At 41.8% G+C, this 24,560-nt stretch overlaps 1 protein-coding gene and 1 long non-coding RNA gene across 3 annotated transcripts; one reads left to right on the top strand and one right to left on the bottom strand.

Moving 5' to 3' along the window:
• On the top strand, positions 1-1,392 carry LOC133236681 (uncharacterized). Its single transcript, XR_009732982.1, has 2 exons — positions 1-82; positions 167-1,392. It is a non-coding gene; the product is annotated as an uncharacterized LOC133236681 (long non-coding RNA).
• Positions 495-22,879, bottom strand: MCUR1 (mitochondrial calcium uniporter regulator 1). 2 transcript variants are annotated; one of them, XM_061398825.1, is made up of 9 exons: positions 22,301-22,879; positions 15,641-15,760; positions 12,449-12,552; positions 11,799-11,900; positions 10,784-10,825; positions 9,914-9,985; positions 7,292-7,345; positions 5,045-5,159; positions 495-2,076 (listed from the first exon to the last, which is right to left on the bottom strand). In XM_061398825.1, exons 1-9 carry the CDS (start codon positions 22,737-22,739, stop codon positions 1,841-1,843), a joined length of 1,284 nt encoding a protein of 427 aa, XP_061254809.1. In that variant the 5' UTR covers positions 22,740-22,879; the 3' UTR covers positions 495-1,840. The 2 variants fall into 2 exon arrangements, with proteins under 2 accessions (XP_061254809.1, XP_061254810.1); XM_061398826.1 differs by having other exon boundaries at positions 495-3,928; positions 22,301-22,877.
• Between the last annotated feature and the right edge of the window lie 1,681 nt (positions 22,880-24,560).

Raw genomic sequence — 24,560 nt, 5'->3', positions numbered from 1 at the left:
GGTATCTGTCACACAGAAGCTAAGCCTGTGCAGATGACCCAGAAAAGCCCCACCTTTCAGGGGTGGCGTTTGTGTCGAACAGGTGGGTCCTGGGGAAGGAGCGTGGAGACCCTCTCAGGACCCCTCCTCCGGTTGCTCCTGCAGCGCTTGCTTCGGTTTCTTCCAGGCCCTTTCGCAGTGGAACTCTCCCAGGCTCAGTCGCAGGGCGTGTGCTGGCAACTTCACCACCGTGAAGCTGGTCCGAGAGGACTACCCACCCCGTAAGAAGTGGAAGTGTGAGGTGCCGGCGGGTGAGTTCCCATGGTACCTTCGTCTTGCTCTTCCTGAATTTTGATCATGTAGGCCAAGAAAAGCAAACTCTTTGCTCAAGCTCATCTGATTTGGATTTCTATCACTTGTAACTTGACCTTCAGCTTTTGTAGAAACTTGCATATAAACCACATTTTCCTTCAAACAAAGAGTTAAAACACTTCACCACAAGCATGCTAATAACAGTCTTTTGAATAAAAATTTATTTTTTAAATCAAATAACCACTTTCAAATGTATCCTGTATGCAAATCCAAATGTTTAGGTTTTAGATTTTTAAAATAATACATCGTTATCATATACAACTGGAAGGAAAAAAAACAGTATAAACAGAGTGTAGGCAGAAGTTGTTCTAGTTTTTCATATTCAATGTGAACAGAAGAGTATTCTAATCACATAAAATTAAGTATTTTATTTTAGATCATAAGAATATTAGGCCCCCTCTGTCATAGAGTACAATGTAACCAAACATTTGCTTAAGTAATGAAAGGGTTAAGGAACGATCTGGGTTATAATGAGAACAACATAAGTTATAAATCTGCAGGAAGGTTGGTATTTTCCAAATGAAACCCTGATAAAAGGCTAAACAGGCTCAAACATTTTCTATAAAGAATAAATCACTCCTGATTAACATGTTTTTGCTTCAGTGTCAGAAAAGTCACAACACATGTGATGAACGTATGTTAAGAGCCAGTTTTTGAGACGTGAGTTCCATGGTGCCGTCTATACAACATTTGTTCAGGAATGACGCCAAAATTCTCAGAACACGGCATATCGGGGGGGAGAGAGGTCCCTGCCAACGCTGACAACGCTGACACAGCTAGTTAGCAGGAGGAGAGGCTGCGGAGGAGCCTGGGACAGAAGAGCTCGTCACTCTGCACAGCAGCAAAGGGCCACAGACCCTGCGGCTCAGGAGTCTGCTTTTCAAAGAGCTCAGAGCAAGATGGCTGGCTTGAGTCAAGCCTTTCTTCCTGAACCAGAGACTTCTCGACTGGTACTTGACATCCTTAAGCGAAAAGACGAGACCTTCAGATGTAGTTTTGTTAGCTACCGAGCTGGAAAAGTACTTAGTGGAGGGCTGAGACCAGCAAGGAAGTCAGAATTCACGTTTCCTCTAAAGAACCATACACACAAACAGGCTTGTTTATGAAGGGAACAGGAGAGGAGTCGGGCTGCAGCTTAAGCTCTTTTAAAAAGATAAAAAGCAGGGAGTATAGAGAAGGTATGGAGGAACCTTCTGAGCGGTTCGTGCATGAACAGGAAATAAGGGCTCAGGCCACTTGACATTCAGGGTTAGGAACCTGTGCCTGGAAGGGTGATCTTCAGGACCTCACTATGGCCAATTCCCCCATGTGCTAGATGCACAGAGTTTCGTCAGGCATCTTTTCCCTTCTGAGTGCTAATGCTGAATTTCCTCTAAGCCAGCTGAGCTCGGGAACGGTCACACGGAATCCAGCCCCAGCCACTTACAGGCTCACAGACGGCCGGGCGAGCGCTGGGAAGGGTAGACTTGCATTTCTGGCTCCTGCGCTTTCAAATAGAATATATCTGACTAAATAGAGAACATGGTCCCGAACCGGCAGTCCGGGCCACCAAAAGGAGAGTTCGTTGTTCCCCGAGGCTGGGGAGGTGTGGGCTGGTACTTCGGAGGACTCCACTGCAGTCAGTGATGGCCCAGACCAAGCGACAGGGGTGCAGCCCGCCCTCACTAGGAGGAATGTCACATGGAATACTGGCGGAGGACAGAAAGTCATCCAGCTGAGTGTTATCTAAAAAATATTTTATCAGAATATAAGGTCACTTTGTGAACGCATTGGTATTCGCTTTGAAACAGAACTGCGGACAGTGCTTTTTCCTCCTGGGACTTTGTTTTGTTGGAGCGTGTGTGCTCCAGGCTCCTTCTGGTTCTCCCTAATCAAAGTTATGTTGCAAAGGTGGGCTTAATGGGAGGTCACTTACTTCACTCTTTAATACTTAGGGCAATTGTTAAATGAACAGGATTTTCTGGAGAACCTTCTCTGAAAGGGACAGAATATAGTGATAAAGTACTTTTTGTGGCAGTTAAGGGAACTTTGGATCTAATTGAAAAAAGATTATTTTTCACTTTGAAACTGACACCACGAATGCCAAAGCATTTGATTTTCATACTTATCTGGAGCTCAGACTCTTTAAGTTACACAAATATTCTCAAACAAGGCAATGACTTACAAAGTTTAGAAATGGCATCCAAAGGACAGAGGACAACATTGTACCACTGTGGATGAAGAGTAATGATGGGTACTTTATTCTACCAGTGTGATCCAGAAGTCTCTATGTGGTTTTTCCACGGGACCAGGTATGCATAGATACGCACACGCACGTGTGAGAAAGACAGGAAGGAGACATCTGATGTCATCATTTCTTGAATGCTTATTCTCTTTACGGGCAGGTCATTCAAGTAAGACGGGAATGTGCATTTCCAAGCCCCTCCCAGTTGTATCTAGTAATCTGTTTTAAATGCAGAGGTAAGGTCACTATGAGAATGTCTTTAACAACCAAAGAAATCAACCCATATTAGGTTGATACCTGGCAGGACAGTTCTCTAATTTTCAAAGCCTATGACCTGAGCTTGTAATGGGCAAAGGCATCTTCATTAAAGATATTTCTGAGCAGTACCTACACTAGCTAACTATCTTAGTATTGCTACAGACATTGTGCCTTGTGCTTCCCTTGTATCGTGTACAAAGCTGAAGAAGGCCATTAGGGTGACGATCACACACGCTGAAGTTGACTTCCATGCTGAGAGTGAGCACGTTTTCTAGGGAGACAGTGTCATCCCTGGAGCATTATGATAGCTCTTAAATCAAGAGGGAGAGGAGGAGGGACCGAGTAAGGGGGAAGAAGGCAGAAGAAGTCTACACACCAGGAGGATGGGACAGTCTCCATCCTAATCATAATACTTCATTAGGCAATAAGATTTTCCAGCTGGAAGGCGCATAAACAATAAGCAGAATAATAACGAAGATAATGGAAACCAAAAGGAAAAAAATCTCTCTCTGGTGTCAAGTACAGTGTAGCATGAGGCTACCAACTGACTGGACTTGAAACACAACCTCTAACACAGGGACCGGCTGATGTCAGGGTCTGGGTCAGCAGGTGAAGAAGATTCGATGCTCTTGGTTTGGTTACCGTGATTCTTCAGCACTTAGTAAAGCTCCTGGGCCTCTACATGGAGACCCCAAATCCTTGATGAGACAGAAGATTTAAAATTGCAGAGTTATACACATATTTACTATTGCTATGTCCTGCAAGTTAGACTGAGTTCACTGGTCCAGGGGAGTGGAGTCCTCCTTGCTTTGTCCACCACTCAGAGTTATAAAGTTAACTAAATAGAAGAGATGAAAGAAACAGTTGTGAAATTTCTTACTTCTTTGCCTTGGTTATATGTCCATCATTTGCATAAAATAAATAATATGCATTAAATTAAAAAATCAGCATTATAATTAGAAATGAGAAAAAAAAAGTACAGCAAGATTCTGGTGTTCTTAAGGCAGAACAATAGAATGCTCTTTAAATAGACACTTTATTATATCCACAGGCGATAAAATCCCAGAGCTACTGTTAGGCACGTAAATACAGATCCTGGAAGAAAAAGAACAATTGTGCACAGTATTAGTTCTATTAAATGTTACTTGCAGGAACATCATTTTACTAAAAAAAAAACAAAAAAAACAAAAAAAACACAACAGTCATTTATCCTCCAAGAAAGTAAAACCAAACCCAAGAAACCTGGCTTGTTCACTGATATGCCACACGCCATGAAACACCTTCCTATTAAAAAACCCCACATCTAATATCGTCATCTCCAAAGGACAAATGCGTTCAATATCCAAGGAAACGTCTCAATAAATGTATAGAAGCCCAAGAATTCTGTGGTCACAAAGTAAATGCACTGGAGAAGGAAATGGCAACCCACTCCAGCGTTCTTGCCTGGAGAGTCCCAGGGACGGGGGAGCCTGGTGGGCTGCCGTCTATGGGGTCACAGAGTCGGACACGACTGAAGCGACTTAGCAGCAGCAAAGTAAATGCACATGTACCACAGAGGGACGCACCCTTTAACCCTGTGAGCAAAATTCTGCTTTTAAATACTATTCTACTTCAAAATATGGATCTAGAATGTTAAATTTGGTTAAAATAACGGTTAAGTAATTTTTTTTTTTTGGTACGTGAATCTTTTCCCCTCTTTTGGCTCAAAAATTTCAACAGCAAAATAACTCCTTATAAGAAGTGTCACCCACTGAAAGATCACGACTCAACTATGTGTAAAACATTCCACCTTGAATGTCACTAAAAGTAATTACCAATAACTACAGTTTGATGATAGCATCTCATCAAATTTAAGATGCCATGAGTAGTAGTAAATAAAGTCAGGTACTTCACAAAGAAAGAAAAAAAATGACAATAGTATGATACTTTATCTATTGGAAACTGTAAGATGCCTTCTAATTTCAGAGATGTTAAAGCATGAAAAAAATGTTCTAGAATCAATGAAATGCAATATCTGTCTGTGACTCAATTTATACATTTATCTTGGGAGCTCCCTAGTGGTCCAGTGGGCAGGACTCTGCCCTTCCATCGCAGGGCACATGGGTTTAATCCCTGGTCGGGGAACTAAGATCGTGTGTGGCTCGGCCAAAAAACTTAAAAATTTTATTTATTTTCAGTTCATTTTAACTATCTAAATGTAAGACGGCTTACCTGCTAAATATTTAATATTATCAAGCTTGTGCGACTCAAGCATGGTTTTTAGGCCAGCAACCTCGGTGTCTATCTTTCTGTCTGTCTGTGTGACGGCCCGATCCTGCTGGGCGTGCTTTTAAAACAAAGAGATTCACAGCATTAAACCACACTGGATTTGTCCCTGAGTCCCTTCCCGACAGGGTGCAGTCAAGGTACACCCACGGTCAGATTAAGGAGACCTGGGCTTTAGCCTTGAGTTCTAGCTTCATGCTATATTCTGCTAGTCAGGGCCTTAGCTATCTCTAGGCCTGTTTCCTTCAGTTTGAAACAAAGATAAAAAGTAACATTGGCCCTGTCTTCACAAAGGCTGTTTAGAGAATCAAGTGCAATTACTAATAGAAGAAAGCTTTTATAAATTATAGGCAGCTTTACAAGTAAGATTAAGATTAGGAAGCTCGTCTGTTCTCAATGGCAATGAATATACCTCCTCCTTCTGAATTCTCCTCAGTAAAAGGTATACAAAACATGCTTTAAGGAACCCTCTTACACTGTTGGTGGGAAAGCAAACTAGTACAGCCACTATGGAGAACAGTGTGGAGATTCCTTAAAAACTGGAAATGGAACTGCCATATGACCCAGCAATCCCACTCCTGGGCATACACACCGAGGAAACCAGAATTGAAAGAGACACGTGTACCCCAATGTTCATCATAGCACTGTTTATAATAGCCAGGACATGGAAGCAACCTAGATGTCCATCAGCAGATGAATGGATAAGAAAGCTGTGGTACATATACACAATGGAGTATTACTCAGCCATTAAAAAGAATACATTTGAATCAGTTCTAATGACGTGGATGAAACTGGAGCCTATTATACAGAGTGAAGTAAGCCAGAAAGAAAAACACCAATATAGTATACTAATGCATATATATGGAATTTAGAAAAATGGTAACAATAACCCTGTATGCGAGACAGCAAAAGAGACACAGATGTATAGAACAGTCTTTTGGACTCTGTGGGAGAGGGCGAGGGTGGGATGATTTGGGAGAATGGCATGGAAACATGTATAACATCATATGTGAAATGAATCGCCAGTCCAGGTTTGATGCAGCATACAGGATCCTTGAGGCTGGTGCACTGGGACGACCCAGGGGGAGGGGATGGGGAGGGAGGGGGGAGGGGGTTCAGGATGGGGAACACGTGTACACCTGTGGCGGATTCATGTTGATGTATGGCAAATCCAATATAATACTGTAAAGTAATTAGCCTCCAATTAAAATAAATAAATTTATATAAAAAAACAGGCTTTAAAAAAATGAATGGAATCTTAGGTAATCTAAAAGCAACAGTGCTTGCTGACACTATTTCTATTCACATTTTTAAAAAGTTTTCTTTTTTTATAATTCAAGTACCAAGTGTTTTATTATGAGGCTTGGCTATACTAAGGGCCTTTATGAGTTCTTTCCCAAATATAAATAGTTAAACCAGATACATAGTTAACACCTAAAGGGTAGTGAGTTTGGTTGATGTTATAAAGGGTTTGTAACAATTCATTAATGTGAATGCGTAAAAGCATGGGAAATACTTCATTAAAAATCCCAGGGCAAGTAAGTAGTCCTCTGTGGTGAACAGTTCAGGTAATGCATAAGGAAATAAATGCGTGGAGGAGTTAAATATTCCAGAGGATGAGTTTAGTATTCTCTCATGGACGTCTCTTTCAGGTTTCAGAGGTCCTGGGTAATAAGGATGGAAAAGAAGTTACACATGCCATAAATTAAAAATATAGTAAAAAAAAAAAACAAAACTCCATTCCTTATTTATTCTTCAATTAAAATAACTAAGTACTTTGTTAAGCACCAAAAAATTCCCATGATACTCCACTTCTGGGTATGTATACCCAAAAGAATTAAAAACAGGGACTCCAACAGATATCCACAAGTCCACAATTAGAGCACTATTCACAATGACCGTAATAATAATCAAAATGTAGTATGTCATAAGGGAGTATTATTTAGCTTTAAGAAGGAAGGGGAGTCTGACATGTGCTACAACAGGGATGGACCCTGAGGACGGAAAGCCAAGGAAGATAAGCCAGTTACGAAAGGACAAATACTGTATGATCCCACTTACACGAGGGACCGAGAGTGGTCAAATTCAGAGGCAGAGAACAGAATGACGGTAGCCAGCGGGAGGAAGGAGGAGCTAGTGCGTTTAATGGGCAGAATTTCACTTCTGCAAGGTGAGAACTGAGTCTTTTCTTACCAGTGACACCATTTCTGTTTTTATTTCCAGCAGCTTCCTTTCGTTTAACGAATACTGAAACAAACATGTAACACAGGTTAGATTCTGATTTAGTCCTTTATTTATTCCTCTCCTCCTTCCCTGGTACCTTAAATATTCTGCTCTCAGCACTTCCAAGATATGTACCATGAGCAGTCACCCCTAGGATGAAGCAGCCTACCTGCTTTCTCCTTTTGATCTTTTTTAAATCTTATTTATATTCACTCATTGCTTCAACATCTAGATTCCCCTTTGTCATCTTCTACCTCTCTCTCGGTTGGGTTTCTTTTCCTGTCTTTGCTGTGATGTCTCTAAGCCCCTCCCACTACTATGATAGCATCACCTGGGACCAATTTAGATGGATACTGAGTCACAGGCTTTTCAGCTTTGGGAGGGGTGAAAAAAGTAGGGTAACAATTCAATTTCGGAGCTATCCCATCTTAACTACAAACAAAATTGGCACTATTTGAAGCCTAGACAAAAGAGAAAAGACATAAAGTTGGGAAAAAAATAATTTCAAGGATTATTATTCTGTGACATAGATGCTGCCTTCTGATTATAAAACACTATGTAAATACACAGATTCAAGAAATACACTAAACCATCACATGTTGGTTTTAATTGAAAAAAAAAACAAAAAAAAACAAAAAACAAACCCATGTGGGCATTGTCACAATCCAATGTTATTAAGGGAATTGACTAGTTCTACTCAGAATTAAAATGATATCTTGCCTTTTTTGCTATTAATGACTGTGTGATTCTGTCAATACTGAGAACAAAATCAGGCGTATTTCCTTAGTGGCAGGCATCAGGATTTGCTTAAGCAAAGAAAAATTTGTAACTGAAGTGAAGAATTTAAAAAATCCTCAATAAATTAACACTTGTTATGGGGGGAAATTAATGCTTTTTAAGTCTGTAGAAACTTTCTAGCTATAAATGTCCCCCTATGACTACCGGGGGGATAGAGTATAAAAACAGCATTGCTTAGGAGTTTAAAAAAACAACAACCCAAACCCCAAACCACGAACTACTTGCAGGACCAAAGAATGCTCATCTCCAGGGTTTCAGAGAGAGCTATGCACCAGATTACCACCAGGGGGCAGGGTGGAATGGGATTTTCTGCATCCCTTAAAATTCCAGCCTTCACTAATACTGACTCAGCCACAAGAGAAAAGACTAAATCTCGACACTGCCATGATTATAAAAGTGGCATCTATCTGGACCCATCTCCCTCTACCCCAAAGCAGTCTATAGGCTACACTGCATTTGAAACTGGCTGTAAATATCACCACAGTCAATGCTGCTAGAACAGTATTCTAAGTGTATTAAACAAAAGAATGAGAAGGTTGGATAGCTCATCTTCCTCAGTGCATGTTAAACTCATGCTAGTTGCAGACTAGTATACTGCTGTCCCGCACTTCAGAGTAATCTGAATTTAGGATTTCCAAAAAGGACTTCTCACCTAGGTTAATAAGTCACACAAATTCACTGACTTTAATCCATGCTCACAGCCCCTATCTCCCAATCTCTGAGATCTAGTTCTTCCTGACTTTGTTGCTAGAGGCATCTTCCTACATCAAGTGGATTCGGAATTCCCGCTAAGCCTATATATAACCCTTAAGGGCAAAGGTAACCAAAGGACTTTAAGTCATATGCTAGTGATCATTATATATTTCAGCAATACTAAGTGATTTCCTCTTCATGGTTAAAAGTGTTTCAAAACTAGAAAGGCAGGTAACACTGGCATAATAATTATTTTGTATATCATATGGGGGCTTCCCTGGTAGCTCAGTGGTAAAGAACCTGCCAGCCAATGCAGGAGACACAGGTTTGATCCCTGTGTTGGGAAGATCCCTAGAGAAGAAAATGGCAACCCACTTGCCTGGGAAATCCCATGGACAGAGGAGCCTGGTGGGCTACAGTCCATGGGGTTGCAAGATAGTCAAACATGACTTAGGAAGTAAACAACAAATATATGTCATATAATATATATATATATATATATATCCCTTCTGCTTATATACAACCCATATTTTGTGGTATCTTTTTGGTAATGAAAGTTTTACTTTTCAGTTATTTTTCCTAACTGAAAATTTCAATTTAGCGTTAAAGAATCATTTAGAATTTGCATTTCAAAACAATGCAAAAAACTCATTAAGATTTCTCTATTAAAAAAACTACATGAAAATAGTTTTCAAACCCTCAATTTTTAATGTAGAATTTAACATTATTTAATATTTATAATTTAATATGATTCAAGTCAGATAATCAACTTAACTTCTGCAAAATCAGGACCAGTATAGATTTAGGTTAATATCAAAGAGATCAAGATAAAACAATTTATTCATGTCTAAGTGACAAATAGTTTAGTATCTCTGAAACAAACAAGATTCAAACTTGACTTGACCAAGATTTTAATTTTAATGTTACTTTTTAAAGTCCTAATCCAAAATATAGTTGAAATAAAGAAACACCATGTGTAACAATCATATGTAGGTAAATATTTAACAGTACTTATGAACTGTGAATAACCTTAGACTTGACCAAATGTTCCGTCTTGCAAAGAAATTAATTCATGTTCTATTTTTAAATAAAGAAACATACCAGTTCTTTCACTCTGCTCTTTTCTAGATTGAAGTCCAATTTGGTATCTGTTCGGACTTTGATCACTTCATCCTAGTGGGAGGGCAAACATCAAAGACAGAAAGAAATCCAAAGTAAGAGATCCAAAGCCTGTGTGGACATGAGCCTGGGTCCACTGTCTCCACTGCTCCACCGGAGGGGTCGAGGGTAGGGGCCGGGGGTGTGCAGAGCGATGGAGCTAGAAACGAGGCAGGTCAAGAGACTGGTTAAGCCATGTCTGCGGGGACTTCCTGGTTATTTATACAGATAATCCCCTTTTATGTTGAAGTCAGATCACAGTGGGTTACTGTTGCTTTTAACATCAAGATTCCCAATACAATCGCCTTGTGGAATTTATGAATCAAGCTGTTCTCTGGACAACTTTGGAAAGCAGAGATGGACTCAAGTCAAATATTAGATTCTGGTTCAAATAAAGCTTTCTGACACTCATCAAAACCTTTTTCTTATTTAACACCAATGTCCTTTCCACTCAAAAAAATCAAGTAGCTGGCATTAGTCAGCATTTTAAAATCACATGTAATTCTTTTAAAGACAGTCTCTCCTAAGAGAATGTAAGGATTCCATGTGGCTGTTTTAGAAAAATTTTATTTAAAAATGACTTCATTCCTTCTAGATCACAATTTTCTTAATGGATTTGGTTACAGACATCAGTTAACTTATTCTTTGGCTATGTTCTCAGTTAAATCTTCCAATATGTACTTTTGAGACATATCACACAAATATTTAACACAGAAGCAAGTTTTTAAGAACACATAAATATTTTGGACACTATATTTATTACTGAACTTATGTAATTATAAATGAGCAAGCAAACAGGAATGAGGATCTTACCATTACTTGTTGTTTTAACCGATGGAGTTCAAGTTTTATTTTCTAAAAAAACATTAAAAAAGAAGTCAGTCAAGGATATGTTTGGAAGGTTAGAAGAAAAACCTAAAACTTGGTAATAAATATTACAACCTGCGTTTATGAGCAAGTTCTTCAACTTCTTTCCTCAAGTCAACATGAATTTAGCTACATTTAGCACACAACCATAACTGAACAGCCTCAGAGGCAGAAATGATCACTGGCCATGCCAGGATGGCACTACAGTCATGGCGTGTCCTGAGGGCTTTCAATTCATGTTGAAGGCCACAAACAATCAGTAACACAACTGTCTTCAATAGTTTCATCTCCCTCCAGCGATGCTTTAGTACCTCTTTCAAGTTTCCTTTTAACTAATTCTGCCCTCAAATAAATGACTTCAAGACAGTTTCAAACTTTTATCTTTTTTTCTAGCAAAAGAAGGAATCGTTTGCTAGGTGGGTTCTTATAAGATCAAAACTAACAGGTGATCAATGAACTTCCTTCATGGGACTCTAAATACAACTAAAAACAAAAGGAAGATGTGGAGACAGTACCTATTTCAACACTGATCTCATACGCCCACACTTTAAGTAAGACATGAAGAGATATTTTACAGCACCACTTATTCATAATAACCCCAAACTGGAAACAACTCTAATATGCATCACAGTAGAATAATGTGGTGTGTTCCAATAATACTATGAACGATGAAAGAGAGTTATCTATTGCTGCAAGACACATTTGTGATTCCATTGATAAAGTCAAAACCAGTTAATGGCCATGTAAGCTGGGATGGTGATTTTTGCTGTGGGAGGAGTGACCAGAAGGGGATGACAGCAGGTCTTGGGGTGCCAGTCAAGGACCGCTTCTTCATCTGATTGACAGTCCATACTGAAAATTCACTGTGTACACTTCTTTGTACACTTTTGTGTATTCACATTATATCTCCATATCCTAATAGAAAAGCACTTGAGAAATATGAGTGGCTCTTTGGTTTTACCTCATTTTCTGATCTGAGGGCTGAAAATTCACTCTTCTCCAAAATAATCATATCTTTTTTCACGTTGGCGATCTGAGACATTATTTGCTGAAGAGTGATCTCCTGGGAAAAGAAAAATGAAACATATAACCTCATCTGGCCTAGGAAGTCCACCTCCTACCATCCCAACCTGGGATCATCTTAATGAGAAACCAGGACGTGGGCACATAGAAAGAGGTTCAGTAAGGTACTCCTCCGTCTCGAAACGAGAAAAGAGGAAGAACTCCAGGCCAGTATCAGCACCAGATGAATCACAGTTAACAGAGTGGCAGTCAGAGGACCGCCAGCTACAATTCGGGCCACATCTCCATTTATTAAAGCATTTTGTTGTTCAGTCGCTCAGTTGTGTCTGATTCTCTGTGACCCCATGGACTGCAGCGTGCCAGGCTTCCCATCTCCTGGAGTTTGCTCAAACTCATGTCCACTGCATAGATGACTAGAAGAGTTAGTTTTCAAACTTAATGGTTCTATAGAAGTTGAAAAAATAGCTCTGAATAAATATATTTTATGCCACTCTAGCCATTTGCCTCTCGTCTATACTAAAATTGCTACATGCTGGGACTTCCCTGGTGGCTCACTAGCTCAATCTGCTCCAGAGCCCAGCAAGCTACCTGCTGCATCTTGGTGACCATATCTTTGTAGATGATATCCATGTTGGCCTCCATGATCTTGATCAAGGCAGATACGACGACTTCTGCTTGTTGAGTAGTAAACCCTAGGCAAACACACAAAGACAATTACTCAGGAGACCGTAATTGTCAGAATTAAAAAAAAAAAAAATCCTTCATTAAAAGGGAGAAAATGCAAAGTTACACCTGCAGGTGAATGTCTGAATTCAGAAGCAGCTGGAAAGTTTAGCATGGCAAGAGGGTGGAGTCTAGTCACAGGCTGTGGTGTGTCTGTCACTCAGGACAAGCTGGGACACATGAGCATTTACACGACTGTTTCCTTACGTACAATGAGGGGTGGGGCTGACTGAGCTCTGATGTCCCTTCTAGGGGTCAAAAACCATGTTTTCAGAGAATGTCTAATGACAGGAGATAACTGCTCTGCAAGGTCAAGTGAAAAGATGCAAGACTCAAAAATACAGATATTATACAAGTTATTGCTTTCATAATTTATGAGAGAGTCTAGGTAGCTGTTATTTTCTTCTGTGTTGTCTTATTTCTACAATGGATATGACTTCCTTAATTTTAAAGTGTATATATTAGTAAAAAATAATTACATTAAGTAGAGAAAGTTTATTTCCAGCACAAATCGGTCAAGTCAATGGCTATATAATAATAATTCAGCTGTTAATTTATTTAATGTTAAAAGACAAAATCAGTTCTTACATTTTTCCCTCCACAATCTTCCTCAATCACTAGTGAGGAAAGCCCAAATTGGAAAGAATATATTCTTTTATATTCAATAAATGACGCTGAACTGAATTACATAAAGACTCAACTTAGCAGTGCTACTATTTTTAATAACTATAGGTACTAACATATTTCACATTTAAAATTCTAATTAAAATGCTTAATTTTAAATACTTAAGATGAATAAGTACCTGGTATATAATTCTTTGTTAAATACTTTCATTTATAAGAACTTCAGAAGAATGTACTGATACTTATAATTAGTTCATGGCATATTTGTCTGGATAAAGTTATACCTGATTCAATCTGGATGAGATTAAGCATGGGACTATACTGAAAAAGAACAAAGAAATAAATTCAAAGAAGACAAAAAGACCTCCAAAAACCTATTCTTTTCACTTTATTCAAAATCCTTTTAGTTTCAATGTGTGGGTCATGAACAGCTAGCAAAAAACATCACTCAAATGTTAACAGTTTAGCTCTGGCACTGGGATTCACAGTAGTTTTTCTTGGTTCTTTTCTGTTTTCCTAATTTTAAAAAAGTCAACAAGTCTTTTGCAATTTTAAAAATTTATTAATAAGAGTTCATAATTAAACATAATTAGGCTTGGGAATTATAAAGAAAAGAAAAAGAGAAACCAAAGTGGACTTACACTGATAAGAAAAGAGATAAACTTTACAGCCTTATAATTTAGAACCACCTACAGGAGGAGAAAGGATAATAGGGAGAAGTTAAGCCTGAAAACTTCTGGGATACCCAGATGCATGAATTCTTTAATAGGAAAGAGAGGTGGGACAAAATCAGGGCCAGTGAGATTATGGACAGAGGACATTCTGTGAATCAGGAGACATAACTCCAGGGGAGGAAAAAAAGGATAAAGGACAGAGCATTCCCCAAGGGGTCCTTCCTGGTCTTACCCTAACCCAGCCACCATCCAGGTAAGCACTTTCACATCCTACACCCAGTGGGGTCCTTACATCACTGGTTTTGAAATAGGCAAATACTCACGGGCCAGGGTTTCAAATCAAGAAAAGTAGGAAGTACATATGTTGAAACATTCAACATCTATTATTTTTACTTTGTCAAAAATAAGTACATGGATTCTGAAAGGCAGGAGGAGAAACAAACCCCACCTTTCATGGGAGAAAGGCTTTGGGACCACTGCTGCTACCTGGCCACAGTCACGCTTAGCAAAATGAATGACGTTCTCTTAGCATCATCAGACATCCAGTCCATGTAGAAATACTCCTATTATCTCTGGAATGTCTTTTTTACAATTGGTTACTTCGAATACAAAAGGTCCATGAAAAAAGAAAAAAGGAAAGAAAAAGAAAAGTGCAAAGACTTCTGCTTATCAAGATAATTTTAGATGCCCCTCTTACTTCTACTTTTCTTTTTAAAATTCTGAGCAGAAAGACGTTGTGGTGGAAAAGGCTGACTGTTTCAAGTTTGAGAAGAAAAAGCTGTAAAAATTATCACAGAGCATGTGACAGTTTTCCCAACGTGCATTCAGGACATTACTTAACACTCACAAGGGCTCTCTGGAATTCTCTGGGAACTGAGAGGGGAGAAAGACTGTGAGGCCACGCAGCTGGAAGCTTGCAGAGCCTGAACCCAGAGCTGCTAACTAACCCACGTACGCACAGAAGGACCCACCCCATCACCGTGTTCTGGGCAGACAAAGCACATCAACACAGGGCAGCTTTTCAGATATGAACACGCATAACCGGATGGATGACTGTACTATAGCACAGACTGGTTTATTTCAAAGGCATAAGCTATGGTATCTGAGATTCTGATTGTGAGCGGATATGTGTCTATGGTTTAAAGAATTATCAATATGTATTAAACTTACACTGTGCATTTGTCTAGACAAGATTAAATATGAGACTGCTACCTACATACTAAGTGTACTTTGAATAACTGCCATACATATAGGAGTAATCTTTTACATCAGTTGGTTCAACAGCAGTAAAAGAAAATGTCAAGTCTGAATATTTTTTTAAAACCACAGTAAGCTAAAATGATCAATAACTGCTGCTCCGCAACATTTTAATTTCACGAAAAATTTTAGAGCACACGAGATGCACAGGAATAAAACTGTCCCTTCTGGCCTTAGACAGCTGTCCTAGGAGCCATTCCTGAGTTTTGCTGGCTTGTGTCTAATTTTTAACCTGTAACACTATACTTCCAGAGTGATGTTATACACACACACTTCACTTGGACAAAGGGAAAATGTAGGAGAAAAGTCTCAATTGTGCTGATGAAGCAAAAATGCCCTTAAACAGAGAAAAAACAAGGACTTAAAAAAATGGAGACTGATCAAAAGGCGACCTGTGGACTTCAAAGTCAAAGGGAAATACGGGAAATTAGGTAAGACCATCAGGAAGCCGTGAGGTACAGGGTTTCTCGATGGCACCGAGTGGCGACTGGCAGAGGATTACCATTCTCCTCGAGCACACACACTAAGGCATGGGTGTCAAAGTAGAGCTTCCTGTTTCCAGAAGAGGTGAACTCTCTCCTTTTGCTGTCCAGCTGCAGGTTCCCAGCACTGAGGCTAAGCTCTAGAAAGGAAAGGACATTATGGTTCATAACAGGACCTGATGGTAAAAAAAAGAGCAACTCAGCATCAGGAAAAAAAAAAACAAGGCATACCTCAAAGGCCTTTTTTTTAATTAACAACGGCTTTATTGAGACACACCTCACATGCATATGACTCACCCATTTGCAATGCATACTTCAGTTGTTTTCAGTATATTTACAGAGCTGTGCAGCTGACCCACAACTAACTTTAGAATACTTTCATCAATCCCAAAGAAATCCTAGACCCTCTAGCTACCCTCTCTCATTTCCCTACTCTGTGCCCCCCAACCTCGACAATCCCTTAATCTATTTTCCATCTCTATGAATTTGCCTACTCTGGACATTTCATTTGAATAGAATCATTAGGTATATGACGGAGAAGGCAATGGCACCCCCATCCAGTACTTTTGCCTGGAAAATCCCATGGATGGAGGAATCTGGAGGGCTGCAGTCCATGGGGTTTCTGGGAGTCGGACACGACTGAGCGACTTCCCTTTCACTTTTCACTTTCATGCATTGGAGAAGGAAATGGCAACCCACTCCAGTGTTCTTGCCTGGAGAATCCCAGGGATGGCAGAGCCTGGTGGGCTGCCGTCTCTGGGGTCGCACAGAGTCGGACACGACTGAAGTGACTTCGCCAGCATTAGGTATATGATACCTTGTGACTGGTTTCTTTCCCACAGAGTGGTATTTTCGAGGTTCACCCCACCGTGTTCTATGTCAGTATCTTATTTCCTTTTATTGCCGAATAATATTTCATTGTACAGATATACCATTTTGTTTTTTTTTTTAATGTAGTCACCAGTTAAAGGACTAACTGTATGAAGGTTCTAATTTCTCCACATCCTCAACACTGTTATTATCTGTCTTTTTTTTTTTTATTATAATTATCCTACTGGGTGTCAAGTGGTATCTCTCTGTAGTTTTGATTTGCATTTCCCTGACAGTTAATGATGCTGAATATCTTTTCATGTGTTTACTGGCCATCTGTACATCTTTGGAGAAATACACTTTCAGACCCTTTGCCCACTTTTTAAAAACTGGGCTATCTTTTTATTACTGAGAGTTTTTTTCTTAAATACATCTTAAGATAAGTCCAATTTATCTTTTCCTTTTGGTCCTTTTGCTTTTCGTGTCACAACTAAGAAGCCACTGGCAGATGTGAGCACAGCGATTTACATCTGTTTTCTAAGGGTTTTGCAGTTTTAATGTTCACATGTAGGTCTTTAACCCATTTGAGCGTTTTTGTATATGGTGTGAGATGGGGGTTCAACTTCATCCTTTGACATGTGGTTATCCAGTTCTCTCAGCACTATTTTCTCCCTTAAATTGTCTTGTGACTCTCATCAAAGATTCAACCGATTTTAAGTGGGTGGGTTTATCTGTGGATTCTCCAGTCTATTCCATTGATCTATATGTCTGTCCATCTGCTAGTGCCCCATTTTCTTGATTACTTGCAGCTCTGTAATAAGTTGTGACACCAGGAAGTGAGTTCTTTTTGTTCTTTTACAGGATGGTCTCGGCTATTTTGAGTCCATTGCATTTCCATACAAATTTTAGGATTATATAGTATCAATTTCTGCAAAGAAGCTACTTAGAACTGTGATAGAGATTGCATTAAATCTGTAGGTCAATTTGGGGAAGCAGTGCCATCTTAAAAATATTAAAGTCTTCCAACCATGAACATGGAATGTCTATTTATTTAGGTCTTTAATTCCTTTAATAATGTTACATATAGATTTCAGAATATAACTTTAGTGCTTTCGTTGTTGTTGTTAAATTTAAGGATTTTGTTCTTTTTGATGCTATTGTTACTGGAATTGTTCTTTAGATTTTTCAGACTGTTTATTGCTAGTATATAAAAATACAACTGAGTTTTGTTTTTGTACAGTTTGTATGTTGATCTTGTATCCTGCAATCTTGCTAAATTTGTGTATTAGCTGTGAAAGTATTTTAATGAATTTCTTAGAGTTTTTCATGTACAAGGTCATGTCATCTGTGAATAGTGATAACTTACTTCTTCGTTCACAATCTGGATGCCTTTTCATTTTCTTGCCTAACTGTACTGGCTAGAACTTCTGGCACAGTGTTCAACTGAATAGCGAGAGCAGACATCCTTGTCCCTGACCTTGGGGGGAGAATAATCTTGTCTTTCACCATTAAGTACAAAGTTCACTATGGATGTTTCAGATGTCCTTAATCAGATGAGGCAGGTTCCTCCTGATTCAGATTTGTCATGAATGGATTACGGAATTTCATCAAGTTCTTCGTTTTTTTCCCATGATCGTGTGGTTTCCCTCCTTTGCACGGTGAGTGTGGTGTGCTACACACATTGATTTTTTCATAAGTGAACCTGCTGTTCCTGAGGCGGAAGCCCACGTGGTCCTGGTGTTGACTCCCTCTCACATATCGCTGGATCTGGTTTGCTAGTATTTTCATAACAGATATTTGTCTGTAGTTTTCTTTCCTTGACTTTGCAAAAGTCTACCTTTGGGGAGGGACTTCCCTGGTGGTTCACACGGTAAAGCGTCTGTCTACAGTGTGGGAGACCCGGGTTCGATCCCTGGGTTGGGAAGATCCCCTGGAGAAGGAAATGGCAATCCACTCCAGTACTATTGCCTGGAAAATCCCATGGACAGAGGAGCCTGGTAGGCTACAGTCCATGTCGTTGCAAAGAGTCGGACATGACTGAGCGACTTCACTTTCACTTTCACCTTTGGGGAGACATGTTCTAACAATTCATATATTACCTGTTGTACAAATTTCTGTGTGTTTAACCACAGATCCAACCTGTTTTGCAAATTTGTTTCAAGATGCTCATTTGATTTTTAAAATTTTTTTGGCTGCTCCTCATGATCCTAGTTCCTGACCAGGGATTGAACCTGCAGCCGCTCTACATGAAGGGTGGAGTCCTAAGCACTGAACAGCCCAGGAAGTCCCTCCCGGTGCTCATTTGAAAGAGGCAGCATAGTAATGGTTTCCTGGGTTTTGTATTCCACAAACCATAAAAGTAGTTTTAAAAAGACAGGGAACAACTGCAAAATGAACTTGTAATTTTTATCAAGAAAGGCCATTTAAACATTATAGTTTCTTATTCTTACAAGCATACTAAAATTGACAGCAAAAGAAAAAGAGAGATGGACAATATAAAATAAAAATCTTTCAATTAAATGTAATAAACATAGCTATATAAAAACCAGTCCATCCTAAAGTAAATCAGTCCTGAATATTCAAGGGAAGGACTGATGCTGAAGCTGAAACTCCAATACTTTGGCCACCTGATGCGAAGAACTGACCCACTGGAAAAGACCCTGATGCTGGGAATGACTGAAGGCGGGAGGAGAAGGTGACGACAGAGGATGAGATGGTTGGATGGCATCACCGACTCGATGGACACGAGTTTGAGTAAGCTCCACCAGTTGGTGATGGACAGGGAGGCCTGGTGTGCTGCAGTCCATGAGGTCACAAAGAGTCAGACATGACTGAGCGACTGCACAGAACTGAATATAAAAACCTACTACATTTTTGTTCTTACTTGTCTAAGATGCCAGGTGTAGAAGAGTGAGAGAAGACAGAATAGTCATCTATTAATTCAGAGTTCAAAGGTTTTCTCAGGAGCTCTCCTAAACATCCTTCAGCTGATCAACTCTTATTCTCATCCCCTAAACATTCAAAGGAAATTCCAAGTAAGCAAAAATGTGACATGGACAGAACCCTACAGATCTGATGCTTTTCTGTAAGACGACAGCAGTGATTCCCAAGTTACTGGAAACAGTGGGGTGGCTGCAGTCACAGTCTGTACCAAGATAAGGACTAGAAAACCAATAATCACTTTGTACCAAGCACCGTTTGCAGACCAACAAAACATCAAATGCAGCAACTACTGTATGTATGTGTGTGGCAAACAGTAAAAACAGAACAGAAAAACTTGAGAGTTGCTTAGATTCAAAGAAGCACTCGCCTACAGCATAAGGCCCTTGACAAGGCACACAAAGCTCATCCCAATTTAGCCCACTCACCCCTTTAGCTTTTGTTCTGGCCACCTAAGCTATTCTGTTTCCCGCACTGTCAGACTCTGTACTCCATCCTTAAGCTTGGCTTGCTCCCCTTTCTCAACTGGTAAATTTTAAGCATGTCTTTTACCCCTCTTCATCTGATCTAACAGTGTGCTAAGCACCCATTATGCTCTGGGCAGGGCATTATGCTACCCTGTAAGGTTCTCTCTGCTAACTCCTCCCAGGTAAGGGAGCAGCCTGTATTCCTTCCTTATCTGTGTTCTCAGCCCAGGACAGACAACCCCATCATAGCACTTACTACATTTATTTCCATGTCTGTGTATCATTCCAAACTCCCCAAGAGTGTTCAGTCAGTTATTTTTGTATCACTAGCATTTAGCAGAGGTCCTGGTACATTGCAGGCCAGAAATAACTTAACAAGATATCCAACTGTATGAATTCTTAGATCCAGATCTATAAACCGTCTACAAAGAAAGTTTGAGATGAACTAATTTCTCCTCTTCACCTACGGTTTTCCCTTTTCACGTAAGTGAGGTCACTTAAATCTGGCACCTCTTTCTTCATCCTTTATCTCCAGCTCTGGGCAAAAACTGGCCTTTATGAGAAGAGACCCCGACACAGAACAGCCCTAGCTGGATGGCAGGTGAATGAATGAATGCACCTCTTACAGGGCTCTTTACAGGCCACCCCACCCATTTCAGAACCGTGCTGGACTGTTCCATGGGTTAGAGAGCTTAAATATATTTGTATCCAGAACTGGCTTGATGCGATTATTCTAGTACAAAATTCCTTTCTTCTAATAACAACAATCATTCACGTAATTTAAAACAATACTGCAAGCTTATTTTAAATAAATATTATCGGCTGAAAAATGGAGACGGCCTAGTCATGTGTCGCTTGACCCTCCAACCCTGGCTGATGGAAGGTGAAGTCCATCTTGCCTCCATCACAGGGCAGGGCCTAGGGACACCAGAAGCAGCTCTGGTCCACTTTTCTTTCTTTATTGTGATAACAAATTGAGGTCCAAGAACTATGAATTCCCAGAATTAATCACCAGGAAACAAGGAAACTGAGCTATGGTATGTAATTCTCCTTTGGGGACCTTCTGAGTGACTTCACATGCACTGGAGAAGGAAATGGCAACCCACTCCAGTGTTCTTGCCTGGAGAATCCCAGGGACCCGGGAGCCTGATGGGCTGCTGTCTATGGGGTCGCACAGAGTCGGACATGACTGAAGCGACTTAGCAGCAGCAGCAGCAGCACATCAAAAGCATACACAAAAGAAGCCCAAAGTTAGCCCTGGACAGACGAAGAAACTCAGCACAAAGTTCCTATTCATAAATCATCCTTAGGTCTGAGTAGCTCTACGGAGAATTCTGGACACCAAACAGACCACTAGGCTGAAGACCAAGAAACAAAATTCTCATTAGCTGATGGGATCATGAGAGGAAAAGAAATTACTAGTTACTAGCTTGTCAAAAAAAGAGGAACAAAAGGCAAAGGACAGAAATAAAGACTCACAATTACTGCAGCGCACTGCCAGCTGACCACTCACTTCCCAGTCTCCTACACAACTCTCCTCACGCTTTGCAAGAAACTAACCAGTTTCTTGCCCAGCCAAAGATATTCTTAAATTTCAGAAGCAACCAACATTTACCGAGCATTTCTGTTGAGGAAAACATTTTTTAAATAGCCATCAGTGTGGTTAGGGAGAGCCACTGATGTATATGTATAGATTCCCCAAAGTTAGACTTTTGCTAATAAATAACGATTACCCCAAATGATTTTTTTTTTTAATCAACAGTTTTCAATCTAGTACACTGAGTCTGCTTAGACTTTCCTCATCTCATACAAGGGAGTGATTGATCTCACGTTCTCAAAGAATTTAATCAAATGCCAACTTCTCAATGAAGCTTATTACGAGGACTCCATTTAAATGAATAACTGGAGGACCACTCCACTTCCCAACATTTACCCCCTCTATTTTTTCCGACACCATTGATCAGATGTTATTATATACACATATATAGTTGTATATAATATATATGATATTTATATATTATAACATGTTATTATATTATATATATATAATCTCCTTTGCTAGAATTAAGCTCCAAGAAGGAAAAGAGTTTGCTGACCGATACACCCTGAGTACTTAGAAAAATGCCAGGCAGAGCAACGAACCAAAAGAGGGTCTGAAATTAAACTGTGAAACAATCCCTTCGCCTCCTATAGCTTCGCACCTCCCATCGCAAGCCTACTACACGCCGTGTGTGCACCCGACCCGGGGGATCTGCAGAAGTACGCACCCCCTTCCCGCAGCCATCAGTCACAACCTGCGCCGGACACCGGGCGCCCGCCTCCCGGAAGGGTCGGACCCTCCCGTGTGGGGAAGCCCAGGTTAGCGCGTGGCCCAGACGTCTGACCGGACAGTCCCCCGCCCGGGAGGAGACCGGCGACCTCGGCCGGCCTGCCCAGCTCCCGCCGCCCCGGCCCGGCCCTCACCTCTCCTGGAGGACGCCAGGGCGGCCACCCGGCCGAGGCACCGGGGGAGCGCGCCCGCCGCACCCGCGAGGCCCGGGGCCAGGCCCGGCTGGCTTCTCCACACGCCGCCGCGCCCGGCCGGGGGGCCCGGAGGGGCCGGGGGGCCGGCACGCGGGCGCTCCCAGTCCGCGGGCGGCCGGCGCGAGGCCGCGGCCGCCCGGCGCGGGCAGGGCACCAGCAGGAGGAGGAGCAACGGGGAGGCGCGTGCCGCGCCGCCGCGGGCCGCCTGGGCGCCGGGGCGCAGCGCCCCCGGACCGCCGGGTAGCGCGGGCAGGAGGCGGCGCGCGGGGTTGCCGCGGCCGCCCGGACCTCCAGCGCGGCCGGCGGCCAGGAGGGGCAGGAGCCGCCGGCGGCTGGGCGGGCACTTCGGCCTCTCGGCCGCGATGGAGCCGCAGTCCATCCCCGACGCGGTCACTGGCCCGGGAGCGCGCTCATGCCAGTTACGCGCGGCCCCCGCCCGACACCTACGGCAAAAGCGAGCACGGGCGGCGGCGCCGAGCCCGCCCTTTCCTGCCCGCCAGGCGAGGCTCGGGGCCCGCGCCGGGGGCGGGGCTGTGCGGGTAGGCGGGGCTCCAGGCCTGCGCCGGGGGCGGGGCAGGGGCGAGGGGCGGGGCTCCGGGCGCGCGCTGGGGGCGAGGCCGGGCTCGTCTACCGGAGCCAGCACCCTAAGAGAGGCGAGTCTTTAGTTTAGTTTAGTCGCTCAGTCGTGTCCGACTCTTTGCGACCCTATGCACTGCAGCACGCCAGGCCACCCTGTCCATCACCAACTCCCGGAGTTTACTCAAACTCATGCCCATTGAATCGGTGATGCCATCCAACCATCTCATCCTCTGTCGTTCCCCTTCTCCTCCTGCCTTCTGTCATTCCCAACATCAGGGTCTTTACCAATGAGTCGGTTCTTCGCATCAGGTGGCCAGAGTATTGGAGTTTCAGCTTCAACACCAGTCCTTCCAATGAATATTCAGGACTGATTTCCTTTAAGATGGACTGGTTGGATCTCCTTGCTGTCCAACGGACTCTCAAGAGTTTTCTCCAACAACAAGTTCAGAGTCAGGTACACATCAAACCCTCATACTGCTTCGTGACGGCGACCAGGGAGACCAGGAGGTGGTCGTGGGACTTCACAGAGCTGGAATGAGCTTGGAACTGCCACGATTTGCGTATTTATTACACTAATGTCCTTATAAAGACATTAATTATCCTGGGCCCCTTTAGAATCCCGTGGAAAGTCCGCCGAACTGCCCTGGGTTTTCCTGATTTTCCTGGTCCGAAGTCCCTCAGAGTGTTGGCGCCGAAGTGCATTTTAATAATTATTAACAGGGTCGAGGGTGTGGCACTTAACGTAGTCAACGCATTTAAATCTAAACTTGAAGAGCTTTTGTTTCCGGATTAGTGGATCAAGTGAGAAACTCTCAATCTGGGAATTTAAAACGTGGGGGTTTGAGTGTTAAATGAAACCTTCTGGTCTAAAAGGATATCTGATACTAGCAGTGTTTAGTTCAGTGAGCTTTTTGAATGCCCGCTGCACCTGTCTCAGTTACTGGTCCATTGTGTGAACTCAGAGGTGTTCCTTGGACGAAGGAATGAAATGTCTAAGGCACCAGCCTAGGAAATACAAAAAAAAAAAGATTGAAAACAACATTTTTATTTACATAAATCAATAAACTGTTTTTGTTTAAACTTGATAGAGTAAGGTTTCTGTCTCTTACCCTAACACAGAAATCTTAATAAACAGACAGACTAGATACAGGGATTAAAAGGCCAAATGAAAAAGAAGTATCTACAAATTAAGGCTTCAGGCAGGGACCAAACAACCCACGGGCTCATAACTTTCTGACAAAGTTGGACTGGAGAATATGTTTGGACATGGGGCCCTCCTGCTGTCTCCCCACAACTGGACCTGGGGACTTCCATGAGCCAATTTGGGTTCGCAGAGCAAATGCTCTGAGACCCACCAGCTGTGAGATCTCTAGGCAGGCCTCACACACTCAGAGGTCACCAAGGAGAAGAGAGTGAAGGATGGCAGGGCTGTCCCTGGAGGCCCTGGGCCTGGCCAGGGTGTAGTTACCATGTGGTGACCTGAGGGTGACGTCTCTATAATGTAACTACAAAGTAAAGGGGCAGGGATAAAGAGATCTTTGTGGTGGTGAGTTTTCTACATTGCACTTGAAGTGCTAAAATACTGAGTCTAAATAGATTTAGAAAAGTTAAAAAAAATATG

Source organism: Bos javanicus, chromosome 23 (assembly GCF_032452875.1).
Source record: "Bos javanicus breed banteng chromosome 23, ARS-OSU_banteng_1.0, whole genome shotgun sequence".
Taxonomy (NCBI): Eukaryota; Metazoa; Chordata; class Mammalia; order Artiodactyla; family Bovidae; genus Bos; species Bos javanicus.
This window is presented reverse-complemented; position numbering and strand designations above follow the sequence as displayed.

Excerpts from the sequence above, each read along its gene's own strand:
- MCUR1 (XM_061398825.1), bottom strand. The coding sequence starts at position 22,739 with ATGGACTGCGGCTCCATCGCGGCCGAGAGGCCGAAGTGCCCGCCCAGC. Across the intron at positions 12,553-15,640 it reads GTGTGTGCTCGAGGAGAATG|GGTTTACTACTCAACAAGCA; the intron begins GTAATCCTCTGC and ends GTGTTTGCCTAG. Across the intron at positions 2,077-5,044 it reads TAATATTAAATATTTAGCAG|ATAACACTCAGCTGGATGAC; the intron begins GTAAGCCGTCTT and ends AATATTTTTTAG.